We start from the raw sequence: 20,235 nt of genomic DNA, 5'->3' as shown, positions 1-20,235 counted from the left end.
TTCAAGCGATTCTCCTTCCTCCACCTCCCAAGTAGCTGGGATTACAGGCGCCCGCCACCACGCCCAGGCTAATTTTTGTGTTTTTAGTAGAGAGGGGGTTTCACCACATTGGCCAGGCTGGTCTTAAACCCCTGACCTCAGGTGACCCACCCACCTCGGCCTCCCAAAGTGCTGGAATTACAGGCATAAGCCACCACACCCAGCCAGTTCAGATTTTTTTAAAAAAATACAATCCTATAACTTTAAAGTAGAAAAAGTTATACCAATATATTTGTTGACCTAATGGTGAGTGACAATACAGTCTCATAAATGTTTTGGTTGTTTTGTTTTTTGGGTTTTGTGAGACAGGGTCTCACACTCTCTCAGGCTGGAGGGCAGTGGCACCCTCATAGCTCACAGCAGCCTTCACCTTCACCTTCCCGGCTCAAGCAATCCTCCTACCTTAGCCTCCCAAGTAGCTGGGACCAGAGGCAAGCACCACCATACCCACTAATTTTTTTAAATTTTTGTAGAGACAGGAGTCTCCCTATATTGCCCAGGCTGGTCTCAAACTCCTAGACTCAAGTTATCTTCCTGCCTTAGCTTCCCAAAGTGCTGGGACTGCAGGCCTGTGCCACCGCACAGCCATTGTGCTTTTTTTTTTTTTTTTTTTTGAGATGAAGTCTCGCTCTTGTCCCCCACGCTGGAGTGCAATGGCACGATCTCAGCTCACTGCAACCTCTGTCTCCTGGGTTCAAGCGATTCACCTGCCTCGGCCCCACCGAGTAGCTGGGATTACAGGCGCCTGCCACCATGCCTGGCTAATTTTTGTACTTTTAGTAGAGACGGGGTTTCACCATGTTGGCCAGGCTGGTCTAGCACTCTTGACCTCAGGTGATTCATCCGCCTCAGCCTCCCAAAGTGCTGGGATTATAGGTGTGAGCCACCGTGCCCGGCCTGTGCATTGTTTTTAAGAGTGCAGGGGTAAAGACGATATAACTTAAACATACAGGTCAGCGCTAATGCTTATGTTACCTAAGATTTGTATGAACAAATTAAGTAGAAATGGCCTAATGTTTAAATGGAGACAAAATGTGTCTAAGCATACACAACTGATTAGATTCATTCTACTTAAAATAGAGCCCAAGGCATGGTAGTGCATACCTGTAGTACTTGCTACGAGGGAGGCTGATGAGGGGGGATCCCTTGAACCCAGCAGTCTGGGGCTGCAGTGAGCTATGATAGTGCCAGTGCACTTCAGCCTAGGTGACAGAACTCACCTCTTAAAAATACAAAAGATATTGGGTGGGAGGCTGGATTCTACATAAACTCTGGCATACCGAAATTATTTTCTTGACCCCATCTTGAGTTAATAGATGATCAGTTAAAACAAAATACAACATACACGATTGACTAATATGTCAAGTATCTTACTTAAAGGTATTTTGAGGCTAGGCATGGTGACGGAAGCCTGTAATCCCAACACTTTGGGAGGCCGAGGCGGGCAGATCACTTGAGACCAGGAGTTCGAGACCAGCCTGGCCAACATAGCAAAACCCCATCTACAAAAAGCACAAAACTTAGCCAGGCATCATGGTGGTGCATGCCTGTAATCCCAGCTACTTGGAAAGCTGAGGCAGGAGAATCGCTTGAACCTGGGAGGCAGAAGTTGCAGTGAGCTGAGATCGTGCCACTGCACTCCAGCCTGGGCAACAGAGCAAGAGTCTGCCTTTAAAAATAAATAAATAAATATATATATATATATACACACACACACACACAGAGAGAGAGAGAGAGAGAGAAAGGGAGACACTATATCTCAATATAAACTTTCCATCCAAATGGCAAGCTTTTTAAAAATATAAAATGTTAAGTATTACAATTCAACTACTTTCTTCCTTTGGATAGTTTCATACAATTGGCAAATTAAGCAGGTTTCCACTTTCAAGCCTCAAACCTTGGTAACAGTAAAGTTTACAAAGAGCCCAAATGAGATTTTTCCCTTTTGTGTGAAAGGCCAGATAGAAGGTATTTTGGTCTTTGTGGACTACTGAAATCTGTCACATACTACTATTTTTGTTTTACAATCCTTTAAAAATATAAACCATTCTTGGCTGGTGGGCCGCCTTGGGCCTGCAGTAGTTTTCAGACCCTAGTATCTCCACCTAGAGTGCTTGTAAAACGCAAATTCCTGGCCCCACTTCCAGCCTATTATTAATACATCAAATGACATGGATTGGGTCATTCTTCTGCACGCTAATTTCAGAACCGTAAGAACTCAACATACAGCTAATAAAGGTTATATACAAGGTAACTGATACGCTGTTAACTTTAAGAACTTATTTCCAGAGGCAAATGCTCTATTTCAGGCCTACACTCTCATGTATATTTTTTATGCAACCACGAAAATGTCATTTTCAAACTTTCTATACAAATGGCAAGCTTTTCAGACTTAAATACTAATCTTCAACATTTCATGTGTTTCTTCTTCACTGTTTCAAATGGTCTTCGTGCTCAGTTTTTACTAGAGGCTCATTAGTTTTCCTTTGCCTCCCCTTCCTAAAACCAGCACGGTGATGTGCACATAAATCTTAAATGTTTCACACACTTCCTGTCGCTTCTTAATACACGTACAGTATTTATTTTCTGTTGTTCAAGCTGGAGTGCAATGGCATGATCTCGGCTCACTGTAACCTCCACCTCCCAGGTTCAAGCCATTCTCCTGCCTCAGCCTCCAGAGTAGCTGGGATTACAGGCGCCCACCGCCATGCCCCGCTAGTTTCTTGTATTTTTAGTAGAGACAGGGTTTTGCAGTGTTGGCCAAGCTAGTCTTGAACTCCTGACTTCAGGCGATCCATCTGCCTCAGTCTCCCAAAGTGCTAGGATTACAGGCAAGTGAGTCCACCACGCCCGGCCAGTATTAATCGTTTCTTCCCCCCTTAAACTATGCAATCTGAAACGGGATTACCACCTCCACCTGTCCTCACTTTCCATCTCCCCAAGAGTTCAAGATTAGTGCCTGACAGATCCATGTTACAGTGTATGAAGATACAATGTATGTAAGGTTTTCACAAGTCCCTGATAAAACTCACCTTTAATGCTTGTGGGACATACAGGTTCTTCCACTCCACCCACCCCCTCCTGATTGTGATTTGATAGGACTGGGGTGAGGCCTGGGACATTAAAATACATACAAACTCTCCAGGTGATCCTTGTCCGCCACATTAGAGCCTCGATTATTTATCATTAACTATCCCACGTGTTGATAAACAATGTTTCTTATTACCAGCAATCAGGTGGATTCGAGGCACCCATCTAACCAAGTCAGAAATTGTGAGGAGTGAAGTTTTGAACAAAAGAGGAGGAAAATTTTCAAAGCCAAATGCACACCAGATTCTTAAACAGGTGAGGAATTTCTCTCTTCTCTCTCAAATTAGAAATGAATTACTGTGATGCAAAAACCAGCAATACTGATAGACCATACACTTCACACTTCTACTCGGAAGGTTCGGTAGTTTTCTTTATGAATTAACTGGAAACCAAATCTTCCACTGTCTCAATTCAACAGTAAAGCCTCTCCTACGACTTTGCCAGACACAAAGTGATACCCTCCCTCAGACTTCGTCCTCCCTCAGCTCACTACAAGCTAAAGAAGGCGACTGGTTGTAATGGAACATAACCTTTATAATTAGATGGAAAAAGAATAAAAACCGCCATTCTACCAGCTGTACTAACTGCTTCACTTAGAAACTGGCTCAACAGTTTTCTTTCGGGATTATGAAGTGTGGCACGCATGAACCTTCAGCTTAGTTCCCCTTCCAGTCACGTCCTTCCCAATGGGAAAGGAGAAAGCGCAGGCTCGCGGAGGGCTACGCTAGGATGGGCAAGGGGAGCGAGAAGCGAGGACTGGACGGAGGCGAGAGAGCAGAGAGAAGGGGCAAGTAAGGTGAAGGGGGTGAGCTGGGGGCAGCACAAGAAACCCAGACGGCCTCCGCCCCCTGAGGATACATTGCCAGAGCTCAGGGACCAAGAGGCAAGAAGACCAGAGCAGCTGCCATTACCTGCGTCCAAGCAGCCGCTGCGGGGCTAGGGCCGCAGTGAGCTCCTCGCAGCTGCGGCCGTCCACCGACACAGCCCATGCCTGGCCACAGCCCCAGCCTCTCTGCGCCCAGCCTCGCCACGCCATCTTCCCAACCTCTGCCCCACCATGGCCTGACCTTACCCACCCCAGCTGCGCAACTACTTCCGGGGCGAAGGAAACACCATAGAGCGCGAGGAGCAGTCTAGAGCGTCCCCGCGCGGCTGAGCGGCCGCCGAACCAGCCACGGTGCCGGGACGAGTGGCTGGCGCCCTTCTCCACCACCGCTTCCCCTCCCACCGCTCAGTCGGCTCCCGGAGCGACCTCCGAGAGTGGCCCGGACTCCCCGCATTTGCAGATGAGGAGGATGAGGCCAGAGCGAAGAGGGACAACTGACATTTTTTTTGAGTAACGGCACATACCAGGCGCTTTCCCTAAGATCGCATTTAATCGTCACAGCACTGCTAGAGGTAGATGTCATCACTGTTTCACTTTGCCTCAGGTCAGAGGGGACAGGACTTGGCCAGAGTTGCAGGGATGGTCCCTAGAGGAACCAACGTCGCAAGCCAAGTTTTCTTAAATTACTACTCTTTTTTTTTCGGTATTTCTAACCACTTCGTGTTATTCTGTATGCCTTTAACAAAGTCCAAGCCTATCGGGTGGGGTGGCTCACCCCTGTAATCCCAGCACTTTGGGAGGCCGAGGCGGTCGGATCCCCTGAGGTCAGGAGTTCGATACCAGCCCGGCCAACATGGTGAAACCCCGTCTCTACTAAAAATACAAAAATTAGCCGGACATGGTGGTGCGTGCCTGTAATCCCAGCTACTCAGTTGGCCGAGGCAGGAGAATTGCTTGAACTTGGGAGGCGGAGGTTGCAGTGAGCCGAGATTGTTGTGCCAGCCTGGGCAACATAGTGAGACCCTGTCTCATAAATAAATAAATAAACACAAAATCCAAGCCTGAAATGAAAAGCAGGCTTTCACTTTTTCATAATCCATCCCTAACCTACCTGTCAGTCAGCTTGATTCCCTGCCACTCCATTCCCTCCAACCCTAGCTGCAGTACTGTCATTGGCCATTACTCAAAGGCAGCATCCGAGTTCCCACTGCTGAGCATTCACGCTACCGTTCTCACCACTTGAAATACCTAACCGACTTGTCCTTCAGATCAGCCTCAAGTGTCACCTCTTCCAGGAGGCCTTTCCCAGACTTCCACTCCGATTTAGATTCCCTTCTTTTGTACTCACAGACTGCTTTATGCATATCTCTGCAATGGCACTTCCTTCATTCCATAAGCACTTATTAAGCGCTTACAGTGTGTCAGGTGATGTGTTAAACCTGGAGATACAATTGAGAAGACACTATATCTGACCTCACAAACATCCTGTTGTATTGGGGGAGAAGGCTCTGTAGGAGTCTTGAGAGAGGGAATATAGCCCAGTTGAAGGAAGGGGCATGGGAGGCTCAGGAAGAAGGCTTCCCAGAGAAACTGAGAGAGGTCACCAAGAGAAGAGGATTGAAGTGTTCCTCAGAGAGAATAGCATTTGTGATGTCTCCCAGCACATGACTTGTTTAAAAAACTACAATAAATTCATGCCTTTTCCACACAACGCAGAGAGGGGCCCATGCGGCATTGTTCTAGATTCCCGTTGTAACTTAAAGGGAAACTTTCACAATATCTGGAGCTTTTGATGTCCTGCAAATGAAGGAGGAGGATGTCCTTAAGTTCCTTGCAGCAGGAACCCACTTAGGTGGTACCAAGCTTGACTTCAAATGGAGTAGTACATCTGTAAGAAGAAAAGTGATGGTCAGGCGTGGTGGCTCACGCCTGTAATCCCAGCACTTTGGGAGGCCAAGGCGGGCGGATCACAAGGTCAGGAGATCGAGACCATCCTGGCTAACACGATGAAACCCCATCTCTACTAAAAATACAAAAATTAGCCGGGCGTGGTGGCGGGTGCCTGTAGTCCCAGCTACTTGGGAGGCTGAGGCAGGAGAATGGCGTGAACCCGGGAGGCGGAGCTTGCAGTGAGCCAAGATCACGCCACTGCACTCCAGCCTGGGCAAGAGAGCGAGACTCCATCTCAAAAAAAAAAAAGAAGAAGAAGAAAAGTGATGGCGTCTACATTCTACATCTGAAGAGGACCTGGGAGAAGCTTCTGCTGGCAGCTCATGCCATTGCTGCCTTTAAAAACCCTGCTGATGTCAGTGTCATGTCCTGTAAGAATACTGGCCAGAGGGCTGGGCTGAAGTTTGCTGCTGCCACTGGAGCCACTCCAGTTGCTGGCCACTTCACTCGTGGAACCTTCACTAACCAGATCCAGGCAGCCTGCAGGGGGAGTCAGCTTCTAGTGGTTGCTGATCCCTGGGCTGACCACCAGCCTCTCACAGAGACATTTTATATTAACCTACCTACCATTGCTCTATGTCACACTGGTTTTCCTCTGTGCGATGTGGACATTGCCATCACCTGCAACAACAAGGGAGCTCCCTCAGTGGGTCTGAGGTGGTGGATGCTGGCCCTGGAAGTTCTGCGCGTGTGTGGCACCATTTCCCTCGAACACCCATGGGAGGTGGGAGAAGCCTGATCTCTACTTCTACAGAGATCCTGAAGAGATTGGAAAAGAACAGGCTGCTGCTGAAAAGACTGTGACCAAGAAGGAATTTTAGGGCAAATGGACAGCTCCAGCTCCTGAGTTCACTGCTACTCAGCCTGAGGTTGGAGACTGGTCCAATGGCATGCAGGTGCCCTCTGTGCCTACTCCTCAGGTCCCTACTGAAAACTGGAGTGTTCCGCCTGCCACGGAAGACTGGTCTGCAGCTCCCACGGCTCAGGCCACTGAATGGGTAGAAACAACTACTTAATGGTCTTCAACTGTTCCTGCACGGGTTCTTAAGCAACATGGAAATAACATTGATGGAAAATACACATCAGTTTCTAAAAGATAAATTTACTTTGGTTATATCAGAGGTGTTAAGTCTGGGATTTGATTTTACCCTATATGCAAGCTAAAAGATTGGATGTTGGCAAAAGACAGGAGACTCCTGGGTCAGAAACAAAACACTTTATATTACCACTGCATGTTCTCCAAGTCCCATGGTGGCAATGCCATGAGCCACATGGGTGCTAAACATGCAGTGGATTTGCATCTCAAGAACACTGAGCCTGGAGGACCTACTGTTTAATAGTAAGTTTTTATAGTAAACAAGTCAACAATCTTGGAAGGTAGAGATGTTTTCCTCAAGAGCAAAGGGCAGTTGACTTATGACCTTGGAAGAAAGATAGTACCCTAGAGAGCGCAGGTTTGTGTGCTGCCCATCGTGAAAGGTTCTGATTCCATGGCACAGCGTGGGGGCTCACGCCTGCAATCCCAGTACTTCGGGAGGCCGAGGTGGGCGGATCACTTGATGCCAGGGATTCAACACCAGCCTGGCCAACATGGTAAAACCCTGTCTCTACTAAAAATAGAAAAATTAGCCGGGCGTGCTGGCACACATCTGTAATCCCAGCTACTCGGGAGGCTGAGACATGAGAATTGCTTGAAACCGGGAGGCGGACGTTGCAGTGAGCCAAGACTGCCACTGCACTCCAGCCTGGGGGACACAGCGAGACTTTGTCTCAAAAATAATAATAAAATAAATAAAAGATTCTGATTCAGCCAGGCACGGTGGCTCTAGCACTTTGGGAGACTGAGGTGGGTGGATCACCTGTGGTCAGTAGTTCGAGACCAGCCTGGCCAACATGGTAAAACCCTGTCTCTGCTAAAAATACAAAAATTAGCTGGGTGTGCTGGTGCATGCCTGTAATCCCAGGCACCCGGGAGGTCGAGGCAGGAGAATCGCTGGAACCATGGAGGCGAAGTCTGCAGTGAGCTGAGATCACGCCATTATACTCCAGCCTAGGCAACAGAGCAAGACTCTGTCTCAAAATAAATAAATAAAAGATTCTACTTCAGTTCAGCATTCCTCTCCTATAATGCAACCCACTGAGTGTGCAGGTGCAGTCCAGCCCTCTTCATGTTGCTCCATGGGAATTGGGACTCAAGGAACCAGCACAAAAATTCTAATAGTCAGTCTGGCTAATGCTATTGCTGTGGGTAATAAATTGTCCTTCATTTCTGACCCAGGAGTCTTGTGCCAGCACCCATAAAACTAGACCAGGTTAACTTGTTAGTTTTCAAGTAGGGTAAAATATTAGACCCTTCACGGTTCTCTATAGGGATCTGTGAATTGACCATTTCAAGAGGGTGAGAGCTTCTCTTAGGGGCTGACAAGAACTTGGGTATGGCCATAGGGCTGATGGCGGAAGAGGAATGAGCTGAAAATCACTAAAGATGAGGGAGCCCAGAAACGGAGAGGTCCTGGATGTCGACTGCGTTGCTCACATGAACTTGGGGTCTTCAGGATGACGGCAGGACTTGGAATGAAATCCTAACATTTCAGTGAAGAAGAGGATGACTAGAAGGTGATTAATAGTGCTGAAGAGGCGCTAGAGATAAAGGAGACAGTTTCAGCAGAGGAGACATATGTGCTCAAGGTGGTCTTTGGGCAAGTAACCTGGAAGAATTATGAGGGCATGAGGAGGCTGCTCACTTCCGGAACCCAAGGGGCCCGAGGCTGGGGTGTGCTGAATATCCTCTGTTGGCCCCTCCAGCTCACTCTCATATGCTGTTCCAAGCTGCTGGAGGCTGACCTCTTTTTTTTTTTTTTTTTTTAAGATGCTCTCTCCTCCAGGCTGGAGCGCAGTGGTGCGATCTCTGCTCACTGCAACCTCTGTCTCCCAGGTTCAAGTGATTCTCCTGCCTCAGCCTCCCCAGTAGCTGGGATTACGGGCGCCCGCTACTATGCCTGGCTAATTTTTGTATTTGTTGTTGTTGTTGTTGTTGTTGTTTTTAAGACAGAGTTTCACTGTCGCCAGGCTGGAGTTCAGTGGCATGATCTCGGCTCACTGCAACCTCTGCCTCTCAGGTTCAAGTGCTTCTCCTGCCTCAGCCTTCTGAGTATCTGGGATTACAGGCACAAGCAACCACGCCTAGCTAATTTTTGTATTTTTAGTAGAGACGGAGTTTCACCATGTTGGCCAGGATGGTCTCGATCTCTTGACCTCGTGATCCGCCCACCTCGGCCTCCCAAAACATTGGGATTACAGGCATGAGCCACCGCGCCCGGCCTAATTTTTGTATTTTTAGTAGAGACAGGGTTTCACCATATTGGTCAGGCTGGTCTTGAACTCCGGACCTCAGGTGATCCACTCACCTTGGCCTCCCAAAGTGCTGGGATTACAGTTATGAGCCACTGCTCCTGGCCGCATTATTATATTTAATGTTAATATCAATCAAATGAGTTAGCATTATTATCTCTACTTTGCAGATGAGGGAACTGAGGCTTACTGATATTTTGACACTTTCTAACTAATTCACTGGCGAGCTCCTGATTTTCATTCCTATCAATCCAGGCTGGCCCGGTGGCTCACACCTGTGATCCCAGCACTTTGGGAGGCCAAGGTGGCAGATCACCTGAGGTCAGGAGTTCGAAACCAGCCTGGCCAACGTGGTAAAACCCTGTCTCTACTAAAAATACAAAAATTAACTAGGGGTGGTGCGCGCCTAATCCCAGCTACCTAGGAGGCTGAGGCAGGAGAATTGCTTGAACCTGGGAGGCGGGGGTTGCAGTGAGCCAAGATCACTGAACTCCAGCCTGGGCGACAGAGTGAGACTCCATCTCAAAAATTAATTAATTTGGCCAGGCACAGTGGCTCACGTCTGTAATCCCAGCACTTTGGGAGGCCGAGGCAGGTGGATCACGAGGTCAGGAGATCGAGACCGTCCTGGCTAACACAGTGAAACCCCGTCTCTACTAAAAATACAAAAAGAAATTAGACAGGCGTGGTGGCACGCGCACCTGTAGTCCCAGCTACTGGGGAGGCTGAGGCAGGAGAATGGCGTGAACCCGGGACGTGGAGCTTCCAGTGAGCTGAGATCGCGCCACTGCACTCTAGCGTGGGCGACAGAACAAGACTCTGTCTCAAAAAAAAAAAAAATTTAATTAATTAATTCAGATAATTATATCTACCTTGTCACTTTGGTATTTAAATTACTTCATCTATGTTAGGTGCCCAGTGCACTTCCTGGCACACGGTTGGCAATCCACACATGGCAGCTATGGTCATATCATCATGCGGATATGGAAGCTGAAAGGGAAGCCTATCCACGGAGGGAGGGCTCCGTGCAGCATCATCATTTTAGAGCTAAAAACAGAGGTGCGAGTGCTTTTGGATACTGTCTAGGGGAAGGAGAGCCCTGCCAACATAAACAGATCATTAATCACCCTCCAGGCCCTGTGCTGGCCATTGTCACTCCCAACAATGCTAAAGGAAGCCTCCATTTGTCATATGAGGAAACTGAAGCACACAAGGACTGGGTTATTGAGAGCACAACTGGGATTTCAACCAAGGCCAAAGCCCAAGTGAGGGAAAGCTTCCTGGAGGAGTTGGCCTTTGAATGGAATAGCATGCAGAGGGCTGGACAGGATCAAAGATGGGAGGCTGGATGGTGGAGGGGGTGGGTGTTAGAAGGGGCTGCAAGCTCCAGACAGGGGCTCTAACAGAAAGAGGGTTAGGAAAGTGAGGCAGGAAGCAGGTGAATTAGAGCCCGACTTTGTTTTCTCCGCCTCAGAGCCTGCCTGGATCACAGACAGCTGCCAGCTCAGGGTGGGACCTCCCAGGCCTGAGAACCCCAAGCTGTCTCCTGTTGTCTGGGACCGCACTTGCCTGGTGCTTCCCAGTCTGGACTCCCAAGGTCCTGGATGTGGCACCACACAGAAAATAGGGTATCTGTGAGAAAGCTCCAGGATGTCACAAAGCCTAGAGGAACATCTGAAGAAAGGCCAGAGGCTAATTCATACATCATGGTTTCTGTTTTTTGTTTTGTTTTGTTTTTTTGAGACAAGGTCTCACTCTGTCAGCCAGGCTGGAGTGCAGTGGCGTGATCTCTGCTCACTGCAACCTCCGCCTCCTGGGTTCAAGTGATTCTCCTGCCTCAGGCACCCAAGTAGCTGGGACTATGGTGTGCACCACCACACCTGGCTAATTTTTGTATTTTTAGTAGAGATGGGGTTTAACCATGTTGCCCAGGCTGGTCTTGAACTCCTGGCCTCAAGTGGTCCACTCACCTCAGCCTCCCAAAGTGCTGGGATTACAAGTGCAAGCCATTGAACCTGGCCAATACGTCATGTTTTCTTATTTCTGGCTAGACTCCTTTCAGCGTGGTGTAGCAGTTATGATTGATCTCCTACTAATTAGAAACACTGCTTCATTCATATGTACATCCTTTAAATAACACGAAAGAGAGCGGTAAGGCAATTCCTTTTTTTTTTTTTTTTTTTTTGAGATGGAGTCTCACTCTGTCTCCCAGGCTGGAGTGCAGTGGCACAATCTCTGCTCATTGCAACCTCCGCCTCCCAGGTTCAAGCAATCCTCCTCCCTCAGCCTCCTGAGTAACTGGGATTACAGGCACGCACCACCATACTTGGCTAACTTTTTTGTATTTTTAGTAGACAGGGCTTCACCGTGTTTGCCAGGCTGGTCTTGAACTCCTGACCTCAGGTGATCTGCCCGCCTTGGCCTCTCAAAGTGCTAGGATTACTGGCATGAGCCACTGTGTCCAGCCCGAGGCATTTCCTTTTTAAAGCTCAGATTTGTTGAGGCATGGTTTATATACAATAACACTCTTTTAAGTGTACAGTTGTATGAGTTTTGACAAACACATACAGTTGTGTAACCATCACCACAATCAAGATACAGAACATTTCTATTACCCCAGAAAGTTCCCTCATGTCTTTTTACAGTCAAACTGTAACTGTGCTCCCGAATCCTGGCAGCCACTTATCTACCAAATATTTTCTGTCCCTATAGGTTTGCCTTTTAAAGAATACCACAGAAATTGAATCATATAATATGCATTTGTGTAGACATATATTTTCATTTCTTTTGGGTAATACCTAGGAGTGGGACTGCTGGGTTGTGTGGTGTAATGTTTAATTTTACAAGAAATTGCCAAACTGTTTTCCAATGTAGTTGTACCATTTTACATTTCCATCTGCAGGGTATAAGAATTCCATTTGCTTCACATCTTTTCCAGTACTTGGGATTGTCAGGGTTTCCTTTTTAGCAATTCTAATAGGTATGTAATGGTATTTCATTTTATTTTAGTTTGCATTTCCTTAATGCAAGTCAGTCTTTTTTTTTTTCCTTGAGACAAAGTCTCACTCTGTCCCTGAGGCTGGAGTGCAATGGTGTGATCTTGGCTCGCTGCAACCTCCACCTTCTGGGTTCAAGCGATTCTCCTGCCTCAGCCTCCCGAGTAGCTGGGATTACAGGCACCCGCCACCATGCCCGGCTAATTTTTGTATTTTTAGTAGAGATGGGGTTTTCCCATGTTTGCCAGGCTGGTCTTGAACCCCTGACCTCAAGTGATCCACCTGCCTCGGCCTCCCAAAGTGCTGGGATTACAGGTGTGAGCCACCATGCCCAGCCACAAGTCATTCTTTTTTAATAAACAAAGCTTGTCTAGAGACACAATGATTCAAAATTTAGGGACCCTTGTGTGGAAACTAAAGTGGTTCTTTGGTGAAGAATTTACTGGGAACAGTTATATGGTCTGCAGGCTTTGCTGGATTGAGATGGTGAGATCTTTCTCTGCCATAGGTCTGCAGAGAACTGCAGTTCTTCCTTCTGGTCAGCAGAGGGCAGGAGAGGGCAGAAAATAAGCTGCCCCCGCCTCACTTTTATTTTTTTGGCTTACCTGTCCCCAGCATCGAGTATTTGCATTTGCGTGCATTATTATATTTATAATTTTGCTCGAAAGTTTGCCTTTTCCTCTGAACCTAGTTAGCTGCTGCCTTGTGGGATGTGATTTCCCAAAATTAACTTTGTGGACTGATTTACTGCCAAACTTAACCAATCTTATAAAATCTTTCCCTGCCAAAGCATAACTAACCTAATCTAAGGATTGAACTACCCAAACTGCGCTACCTCTGTAGAATCCTTGCCAAGTCTACTCTCCAGTGTCACCCCACAGAGCTTGTGTTAGGGGTAACCGTGAGCAGCTGAGCTGCATGAACCCCTGGTCCTCCTCTTCTCTAACTTTGCAGAAACCAAGAGACTGAGGAAGGACTTCATGGGGGACAGGCCTCCAGAACCCCCGTGGCTACAGACCATCCTCCCTAGGACCAGGGCTGGGGCTGTTCAGGCGGGGCACTGCGCAGATCTCCTGGGGCTGGGGTTGCAAAGTGCCCCCAAAGATGTACTCCAGCTTGAGCCCCGGGCTCCCTTCTGGCAGTTGGAACCGAAAGGTCCTAAGGAGGGTGGCAAACATCAGGAAGAGCTCCATTCGAGCCAGCTGGTCCTCTGGGCACACACAACGCCCTGGAAACAGAGAGAAAAGTCAGAGGTGGCAGCTGTCTCTGTGTCTGTCCCACCATAGCCCCACCCACTACCCAGGATCCAGCTCTGCGCCTAGTACCTGCAGAGAATGGCAGGAAGGGACTCATTGGCCACACAGTTTCCATCCTTGTCCAAGAAGTGGCCAGGGTTGAACTGTGGAGGGTCTCCCAGCACTCAGGGTCGTAGAGCACAGAGGCTCTACGTAAGGGTAAGATGATGGTGCCCTACAGAGAGATGCTGGTGTGGATCAGGGAGCCTCAGATGGTGCCCAGTACCCAGCCCTGACACTGAGCCACAGTGAGCTTGGAGAACACCCACTGTGCTGGTGGGAGTAGTCCAGGGGCCTCGAGGAGACTCAGCAGCTGGCCCTCGGGCTGCCCTTCCTCCAGGCTCACATCAGTGCAGGAGTCAAGCAGGACACCCTCCTGGCTAAGGACTGCCCAGCTTTGTCCTGAAGACTCCCAGCCACGTCTGGGGACATGAAGCAGTTGCCTCCTACAGAGAAGGCCAGCAGCTGGTGGCATGTCTGGAAGGGGCCAAGGACAGCCCAGGACAACACACACCGGGGCAGGGGCTATGTGTGCGCGTGGGTGTTAGAGGAAGAGACAGAGAGAGGAGAAACGGAATGGTAAACAGGCAGAGAAAAAGGAACTGAGCGATGGAAAGACAGAGAGGAGACAGAAAGCTTCACTCTTTAGAACTGGGAAGAGGAAAACATGAACCGTAAGCCCAACTCTAACCCTCAACCTAACCCTAACCCTCACATTCCCCCGAACCCAAACCAAATCTTCCCTCTCACCCTCATCCCAGCCCTCACTCTACTCAAAGGAGAAGTGAGTGATTAGAAAGAGAATCAGACCAAGCAGATGGGAGCAGGGTAACATCTGCTCTTTACCATGTGGGCTGACTGGAAACAACAAAAGGAAGTCAAAGTGGAGCCAGGATGGGGTCGGTTATGGTCCCCCGCCCCAGGACACTCAGCTCTGGGATTCTGGGGAAGGCCTCATACCCCAGGGCTCATTTACCAAATGCCACAAAATTAAACCAGCTACCCCTGTAGAGACCAGAGGGCTGACTACAGAATTCTTGATTTTGACCAAAAAAAAAAAAAAAAAAAAAGCTCAGTGAATTTAAAGCCTGCATTCCAAACAGAAGCCAATAAAGAATGTAGAAATTGAGCAGATGTTGGCCGGTCGCGGTGGCTCACACCTGTAATCCCAGCACTTCGGGAGGCTGAGGAGGGTGGAACACTCGAGATCAGGAGTTTGAGACTAGCCTGGCCAATATGGTGAAACCCCATCTCTACTAAAATTACAAAAATTAGCCAGGCGTGGTGGTACGTGCCTGTAATCCCAGCTGCTCAAGAGGCTGAGGCAGGAGAATCACTTGAGCCCAGGAGGCTTGAGCCCAGGAGGCAGAGATTGTAGTGAGCCGAGATGCGGCCACTGCACTCCAGCCTGGGCGACAGAGCAAGACTCCGTCTCGAAAACAACAACAACAACAACAACCCCGCAAAAAAAAACAGAATGCAGAAATTGTTTTCAGGGAGAATTGTTGTTTTTTGCTGTTGTTGCAGTACGGTAGGCTTAGGCAAGGTGCCTCGTCCTAGCCACATGTACCAATAGGGCACCCAGACTTGCTCACTCTGTGGCTTTAAGCAGAGGTGCTAGAGAGGCCTGTGTTCTTGCTGCTGCCTGAGTGAGCTATAGATTTCCCAATGCTATCGTGGGAATTCCCCATTTTCTCTGCCTGGGATTAAGTAACCCTCTGCATTGCAGCAGTTTTTACTAATCACCTTCAGAAGAGGAGGCTCCTAGCAAGATGCTCTTTTCCCTCCAGAATTATTTGTGTCCTTTTCTGGGTGATGTTCTGGCCTCCTCGCAAAGTGACTGACTGATCTTAGCTCATGGAACAGGTTCAGAGCATAGCCTCTCCAGTATGCAAAAAGGACAGTCCCCACCACCACCACCAACCACCCTCCACTTCCCCAGACTGTAAAACCATCTGCCTGCTGGGTACCTCCTGGGGTCTCTGTGCCAGCTTCTGCCCAGTAAATGGCAGTTTGGAATTCACAATCAAATAGAATGTCTGAGAAGAGAGATAGGCTGGAAGTGCAACCATCACATCAGGGACTATTGCTGTTGTCATGATCACTCAACTGATGAAATGGTTAGGAACAGTTTAAGAATATCTGTAACATTTAATGATCTCCTGTCAGGTTTTGATTCCACTTTCAGCAGACATCTCTCGCCCAAGCTGTAAAAGCTCGATATTGATTTCAGCTCATTAATGGGCCCCTGGAGCCTTTATCACAGAACAACTCCTAGAATCAAATTGGCAGGAATGAGCTCTTAATAAGGAAATTTCTAATCCCAAATGGCATAACACAGAGCGGAACTCTGGCCCCCTCTTTTTAACTTGACTTAAGTTGGCACAGCTTCTAGACAACCTGGGCCTGGTCCTCTTGCCAGGCCAGCAGCAGGATGACTTGATGCCCTGGTCCTATCCACGTTCCCAGAGACCCTTGACAAACCTGTAAACTTGCTGGCCAATTTCTGCCGAGGACAGAGTGACAATGCAAAACACCTCCATTTAGCACATTGTTTCACTTTCCTAGAGTGGCATTTTCGTAGAAATACAGTAGGGCGTATGGTAGGAAAAGAAAACACTTTAGAGTCAGGGACATGCGTTTGAAACTCAGCTAAGTAAGTCACTTACTAGTTGTGTTTGGGCAGTTTCTTGAGCTCTCTACAGTGAAGTTTCTCTATCTATGGAAAAGAAACAGCAACAAAGCATCCAAAGGATAGGGCTGCTGTGAAGAAAAAAATGTGTGGAGGAGGGAACCTCAAGTCTGGGCAAATTAATAATAAGTTAATAATGGGGCCAGGCACAGTGGCTCATGCCTGTATTCCTAGCACTTTGGGAGGTGGAGGCAGGCGGATTACTTGAGGTCAGGAGTTCAAGACAAGCCTGGCCAACCTGGCGAAACCCCGTCTTTACTAAAAAAAAATAAAAAATAATAACAAAAATTAGCCGGGTGGGGTGGCACGTGCCTGTAATACCAGCTACTTGGGAGGATAAGGTGGGAGAATTGCTTGAGCCCTGGAGGTGGAGGCTGCAGTGAGCTGAGATCACACCACTGTACTCCCGGGCAGTACTCAGGGCAGAGTCAAAGCTTTCCGAGGAACGTCTCAGGGCTCCCGCCACCACCTCTATGTACAGAGGCATCACCCTGCACCAGGGCACCAAGACGGGCCACTCTGTTTCGTTTTCATTAAAATGGCAACCTCACCACCTACACATGTTGCTATGTTACCCCAATGAGCCTTGACTCCCAGGATACACACATTTGTGTAATCCCCTCCCCTTGAGGATAGGATGGATTTAGTAACTCACTTCTAACAAATAGAAAATGGGCCAGATACAGTGGCTCACGCCTGGAATCCTAGCACTCTGGAAGGTCAAGGTGGGAGGATCACTTGAGCCCAGGAATTTGAGAAGAACCTAGGAAACATGGTGAAACCCCATCTCTACCAAGAATTTAAAAATTAGCCCATTGTGGTGGCATGTGCCTGTAGTTCCAGCTACTCAGGAGGCTGAGGTGGAAGGATCACCCAAGCCTGGGAGGTCGAGGCTGCAGTGAGCCATTATTGTGTCACTTCACTCCAACCCAGGCAACAGAGGGAGACAGTGTCTCAAACAACAACAACAGCAACAAACCCAATCAATAGATTATGGCAAAAGCGGCCGGGCACGGTGGCTCACACCCATAATCCCAGCACTTTGGGAGGCTGAGGCAGGTCGATCACTTGAGGTCAGGAGTTCAAGACCAGCCCGGCCAACATGGCAAAAACCCTTCTCTACTAAAATGTAAAAAAATTAGCCAGGCATGGTGGCACACACCTGTGATCCCAGCTACTCGGGAGGTTGAGGCAGGAGGAGAATTGTTTAAGCCTGGAAAGCGTTGGTTGCAATGAGCTGAGATTGTACCACTGCACTCCAGCCTGGGGTGACAGAGCGAGATTCTGTCTCAAAAAAAAAAGAAAAAGATTATGGCAAAAGCAATGGGATATCACATCTAAGATTAGGTTACAAAAAGACCGTTACTTCCATTTTGGGTGCCCTCTTGGTTGCTGTCTCTGATGGGGGTCAGCTGCCCATCGTGTTTCGAGCTGTCCAGTGCAGAGGCTCATGTGACAAGGAACTGAAGGTCTCCAGCCAACAGTTCATGAACAACTGGGTCCTGAAGACCTCCGTGTAAGTGAGCTTAAAGTGGAGCCTCCCCTAGGGGAGTCTTCAGGTGACACTGTAGCCCCAGCAACAACTTGATGGTAGCCTCATGAGAGATCTTGAGTCAGAGGCATCCAGCTGAGCCGCACCCATTTTCCCGACCCTCAGAAACTGTGACGTGATAAATGCTGTTGTTCTAAAGTCACTAAGTTTTGGGGTAATTTGTTACACCGTAAGATAGGTAAGTAACTCAACATCTGTCATCTAGGATCTGCATGGCTCCGTCAACAATACAGAGCACCATTGTATCAAATGACGCCATGGGCACAAAGCTCTCAGCACGCAGCAAGCCTGGGCAAGGAGCAGGTGTCATCACGTTATTGTCCAGCTTGTGTCAAAAATCTGCGCGGAAACCTGTTTCAAGCTGGATCACCAGAGAGCTGTCATCTTCAACTGTGCTCGAGACCAACCTGGGCAACATGGTGAAACTGTATCTCTACAAAAAACAAAACACAAGGTCAGGAGATCGAGACCATGGTGAAACCCCGTCTCTACTAAAAAATAGAAAAAAATTAACCGGGCGCAGTGGCGGGCGCCTGTAGTCCCAGCTACTCGGGAGGCTGAGGCAGGAGAATGGCGTGAACCCGGGAGGCGGAGCTTGCAGTGAGCCGAGATTGCGCCACTGCACTCCAGCCTGGGCGACAGAGCGAGACTCCGTCTCAAAAAAAAAAAAAAAAAAAAAACAACAACAACAAAAACCACGAAAATTAGCCAGGCATGGGGGCTCATGCCTGTAGTCCTAGCTACTCGGGAGGGTGAGGTGGGAAGATTGATTGAGCCGGGAGGTGGAGGCTGTAGTGAGCCATGGTCATGCCACTGCACTCCAGCCTGGGCGACAGAGCAAGACTCTGTCTCAAAAATAAATAAATATTGGCTGGACGTGGTGGCTCACGCCTATAATCCCAGCACTTTGGGAGGCCGAGGCAGGCAGATCACCTGAGGTCAGGAGTTCTAGACAAGCCTGGCCAACATGATGAAACCCCATCTCTACTAAAAGTACAAAAAAATTAGTTGCTTGTGGTGGCACGCACCTGTCATCCCAGCTACTCGGGAGGCTGAGGCAGGAGAATCACTTGAACCCGGGAGACAGAGGTTGCAGTGAGCCGAGATCATGCTACTGCCCTCCAGCCTGGGCAACAGAGCGAGATGCCATCTAAAAAAAAAAAAAAAGCATTGTTATGGAGGGGGGACTGTTGTCTCCATTTTACAGATGGAGAAACTGAGGCTCTAACAGAAACTGAGGCTCTAAACTTTTGCCCAAGGTCACGAAACTTGTGGCACCAGATTTGAATTCAGGTCATGGTCAGTTTGTCCTTGAGAGAAATCCAGTTACATTTTCCCCTTCACAGTTGTGATCTTGAGGTGGACATCAGCACAGGGCCTGGCACTTAGTAGGTGCTGAATCATTGCTGAATGAGTAGAATAGTGTTGTCCATTGTACACTGGGTCTGAGAGGTGGAATGACTTGCCCAGCATTACACAGTAAGCAACAGGGTGGGAACTGAAGTCCCTCCTGTCTGACTCAAAGTCATGAACACTTCCTGTACCACAGCGGCGAGAGCAGGACCACCCCGGGGCCACAGAGCAAGGAGAGTGATGGGGGCAATGCCCATGGCCCAGGAGCCCCACGCATGAGGCAGTCAGCCAGGGCGTGACCAAGGGCCCCTCACCCTGGACAGCTCCGTGCTGGATCATGTAGATGAGTGCCCAGCGCAGGGTGGTGGCCGTGGTGTTGGTGCCTCCCAGAAACAGGTCGATCACCACCTGGACCAGGTTCTCCTCGTGGAATGTGGAGACAGGCTCATCCATGGCCTGGCAAGTTGGGGATGGGTGAGTGGGGGGTGCAGCTCCAGGTCTAAAGTTCTCTCCTGACAGAGCCCTGGGGTTTCCTTGAAGCCTGATCTGAGACCTGTGCGGCCAGAACTTGAGGTTCCAACCCCTCGAGAGGGCCTGACTCTCAGGACTGCACTGATGTTGATGGGGGGCTGCCCTGGCGTTCTGGCCCTGACATCAGCCCGGTCTTCTGCTTCCCACCCTACCCATGCCTGCAGAAGCCAGCCCTGCCCCGGGAAAAGGCAGGGAGGAAAATCCTGTTTTAACTCAAGCTTTCAGGGTGCTTTGGAAGCTTGTAAACGGAGCCAAAGATGAGAAACCGAGACCATGGTTTAGAAACGAGGTGCAGCCAAAAAAGATGGCCCCTCCTTTCCCGAGCAGCTGTTCCAGGCTCACCTTGGAGATCTGGGCCAGGGAGCAATTGATGAAGTCCTTGAGGGCCTCCGGTGCTTTGAGTTTGCGCCCGGTGATCTCCTGGCGGATGAAGCTCCGCACGACCCCTTGGTACCTAAATATCTCCCGGGTGGGGTCCTGGGAGGTGGCAGAGGGCCCAGGGAAACACGTTGTGCAACTGTGGAGAGAGAGGCCCACCCAGGGCCCACTCAGGAGCCAGC

The 20,235-nt window shown here is 49.0% G+C and overlaps 1 protein-coding gene and 1 pseudogene across 1 annotated transcript in view; one reads left to right on the top strand and one right to left on the bottom strand.

Moving 5' to 3' along the window:
• PARL (presenilin associated rhomboid like) overlaps positions 1–4,204 on the bottom strand; it is a 52,972-nt gene extending 48,768 nt beyond the window's left edge. Inside the window, exon 1 of the mRNA XM_007971945.3 lies at positions 4,041–4,204. Within this exon, the coding sequence (XP_007970136.1) occupies positions 4,041–4,165 (125 nt within the window). The 5' untranslated portion in view covers positions 4,166–4,204. The remainder of the gene's footprint in view (positions 1–4,040) is intronic.
• Positions 4,205–5,716: 1,512 nt separating this feature from the next.
• LOC103221322 (small ribosomal subunit protein uS2-like) lies at positions 5,717–7,005 on the top strand (annotated as a pseudogene).
• Positions 7,006–20,235: the final 13,230 nt, after the last annotated feature.

This window comes from Chlorocebus sabaeus, chromosome 15 (genome assembly GCF_047675955.1).
Source record: "Chlorocebus sabaeus isolate Y175 chromosome 15, mChlSab1.0.hap1, whole genome shotgun sequence".
Classification (NCBI taxonomy): Eukaryota; Metazoa; Chordata; class Mammalia; order Primates; family Cercopithecidae; genus Chlorocebus; species Chlorocebus sabaeus.
This window is presented reverse-complemented; position numbering and strand designations above follow the sequence as displayed.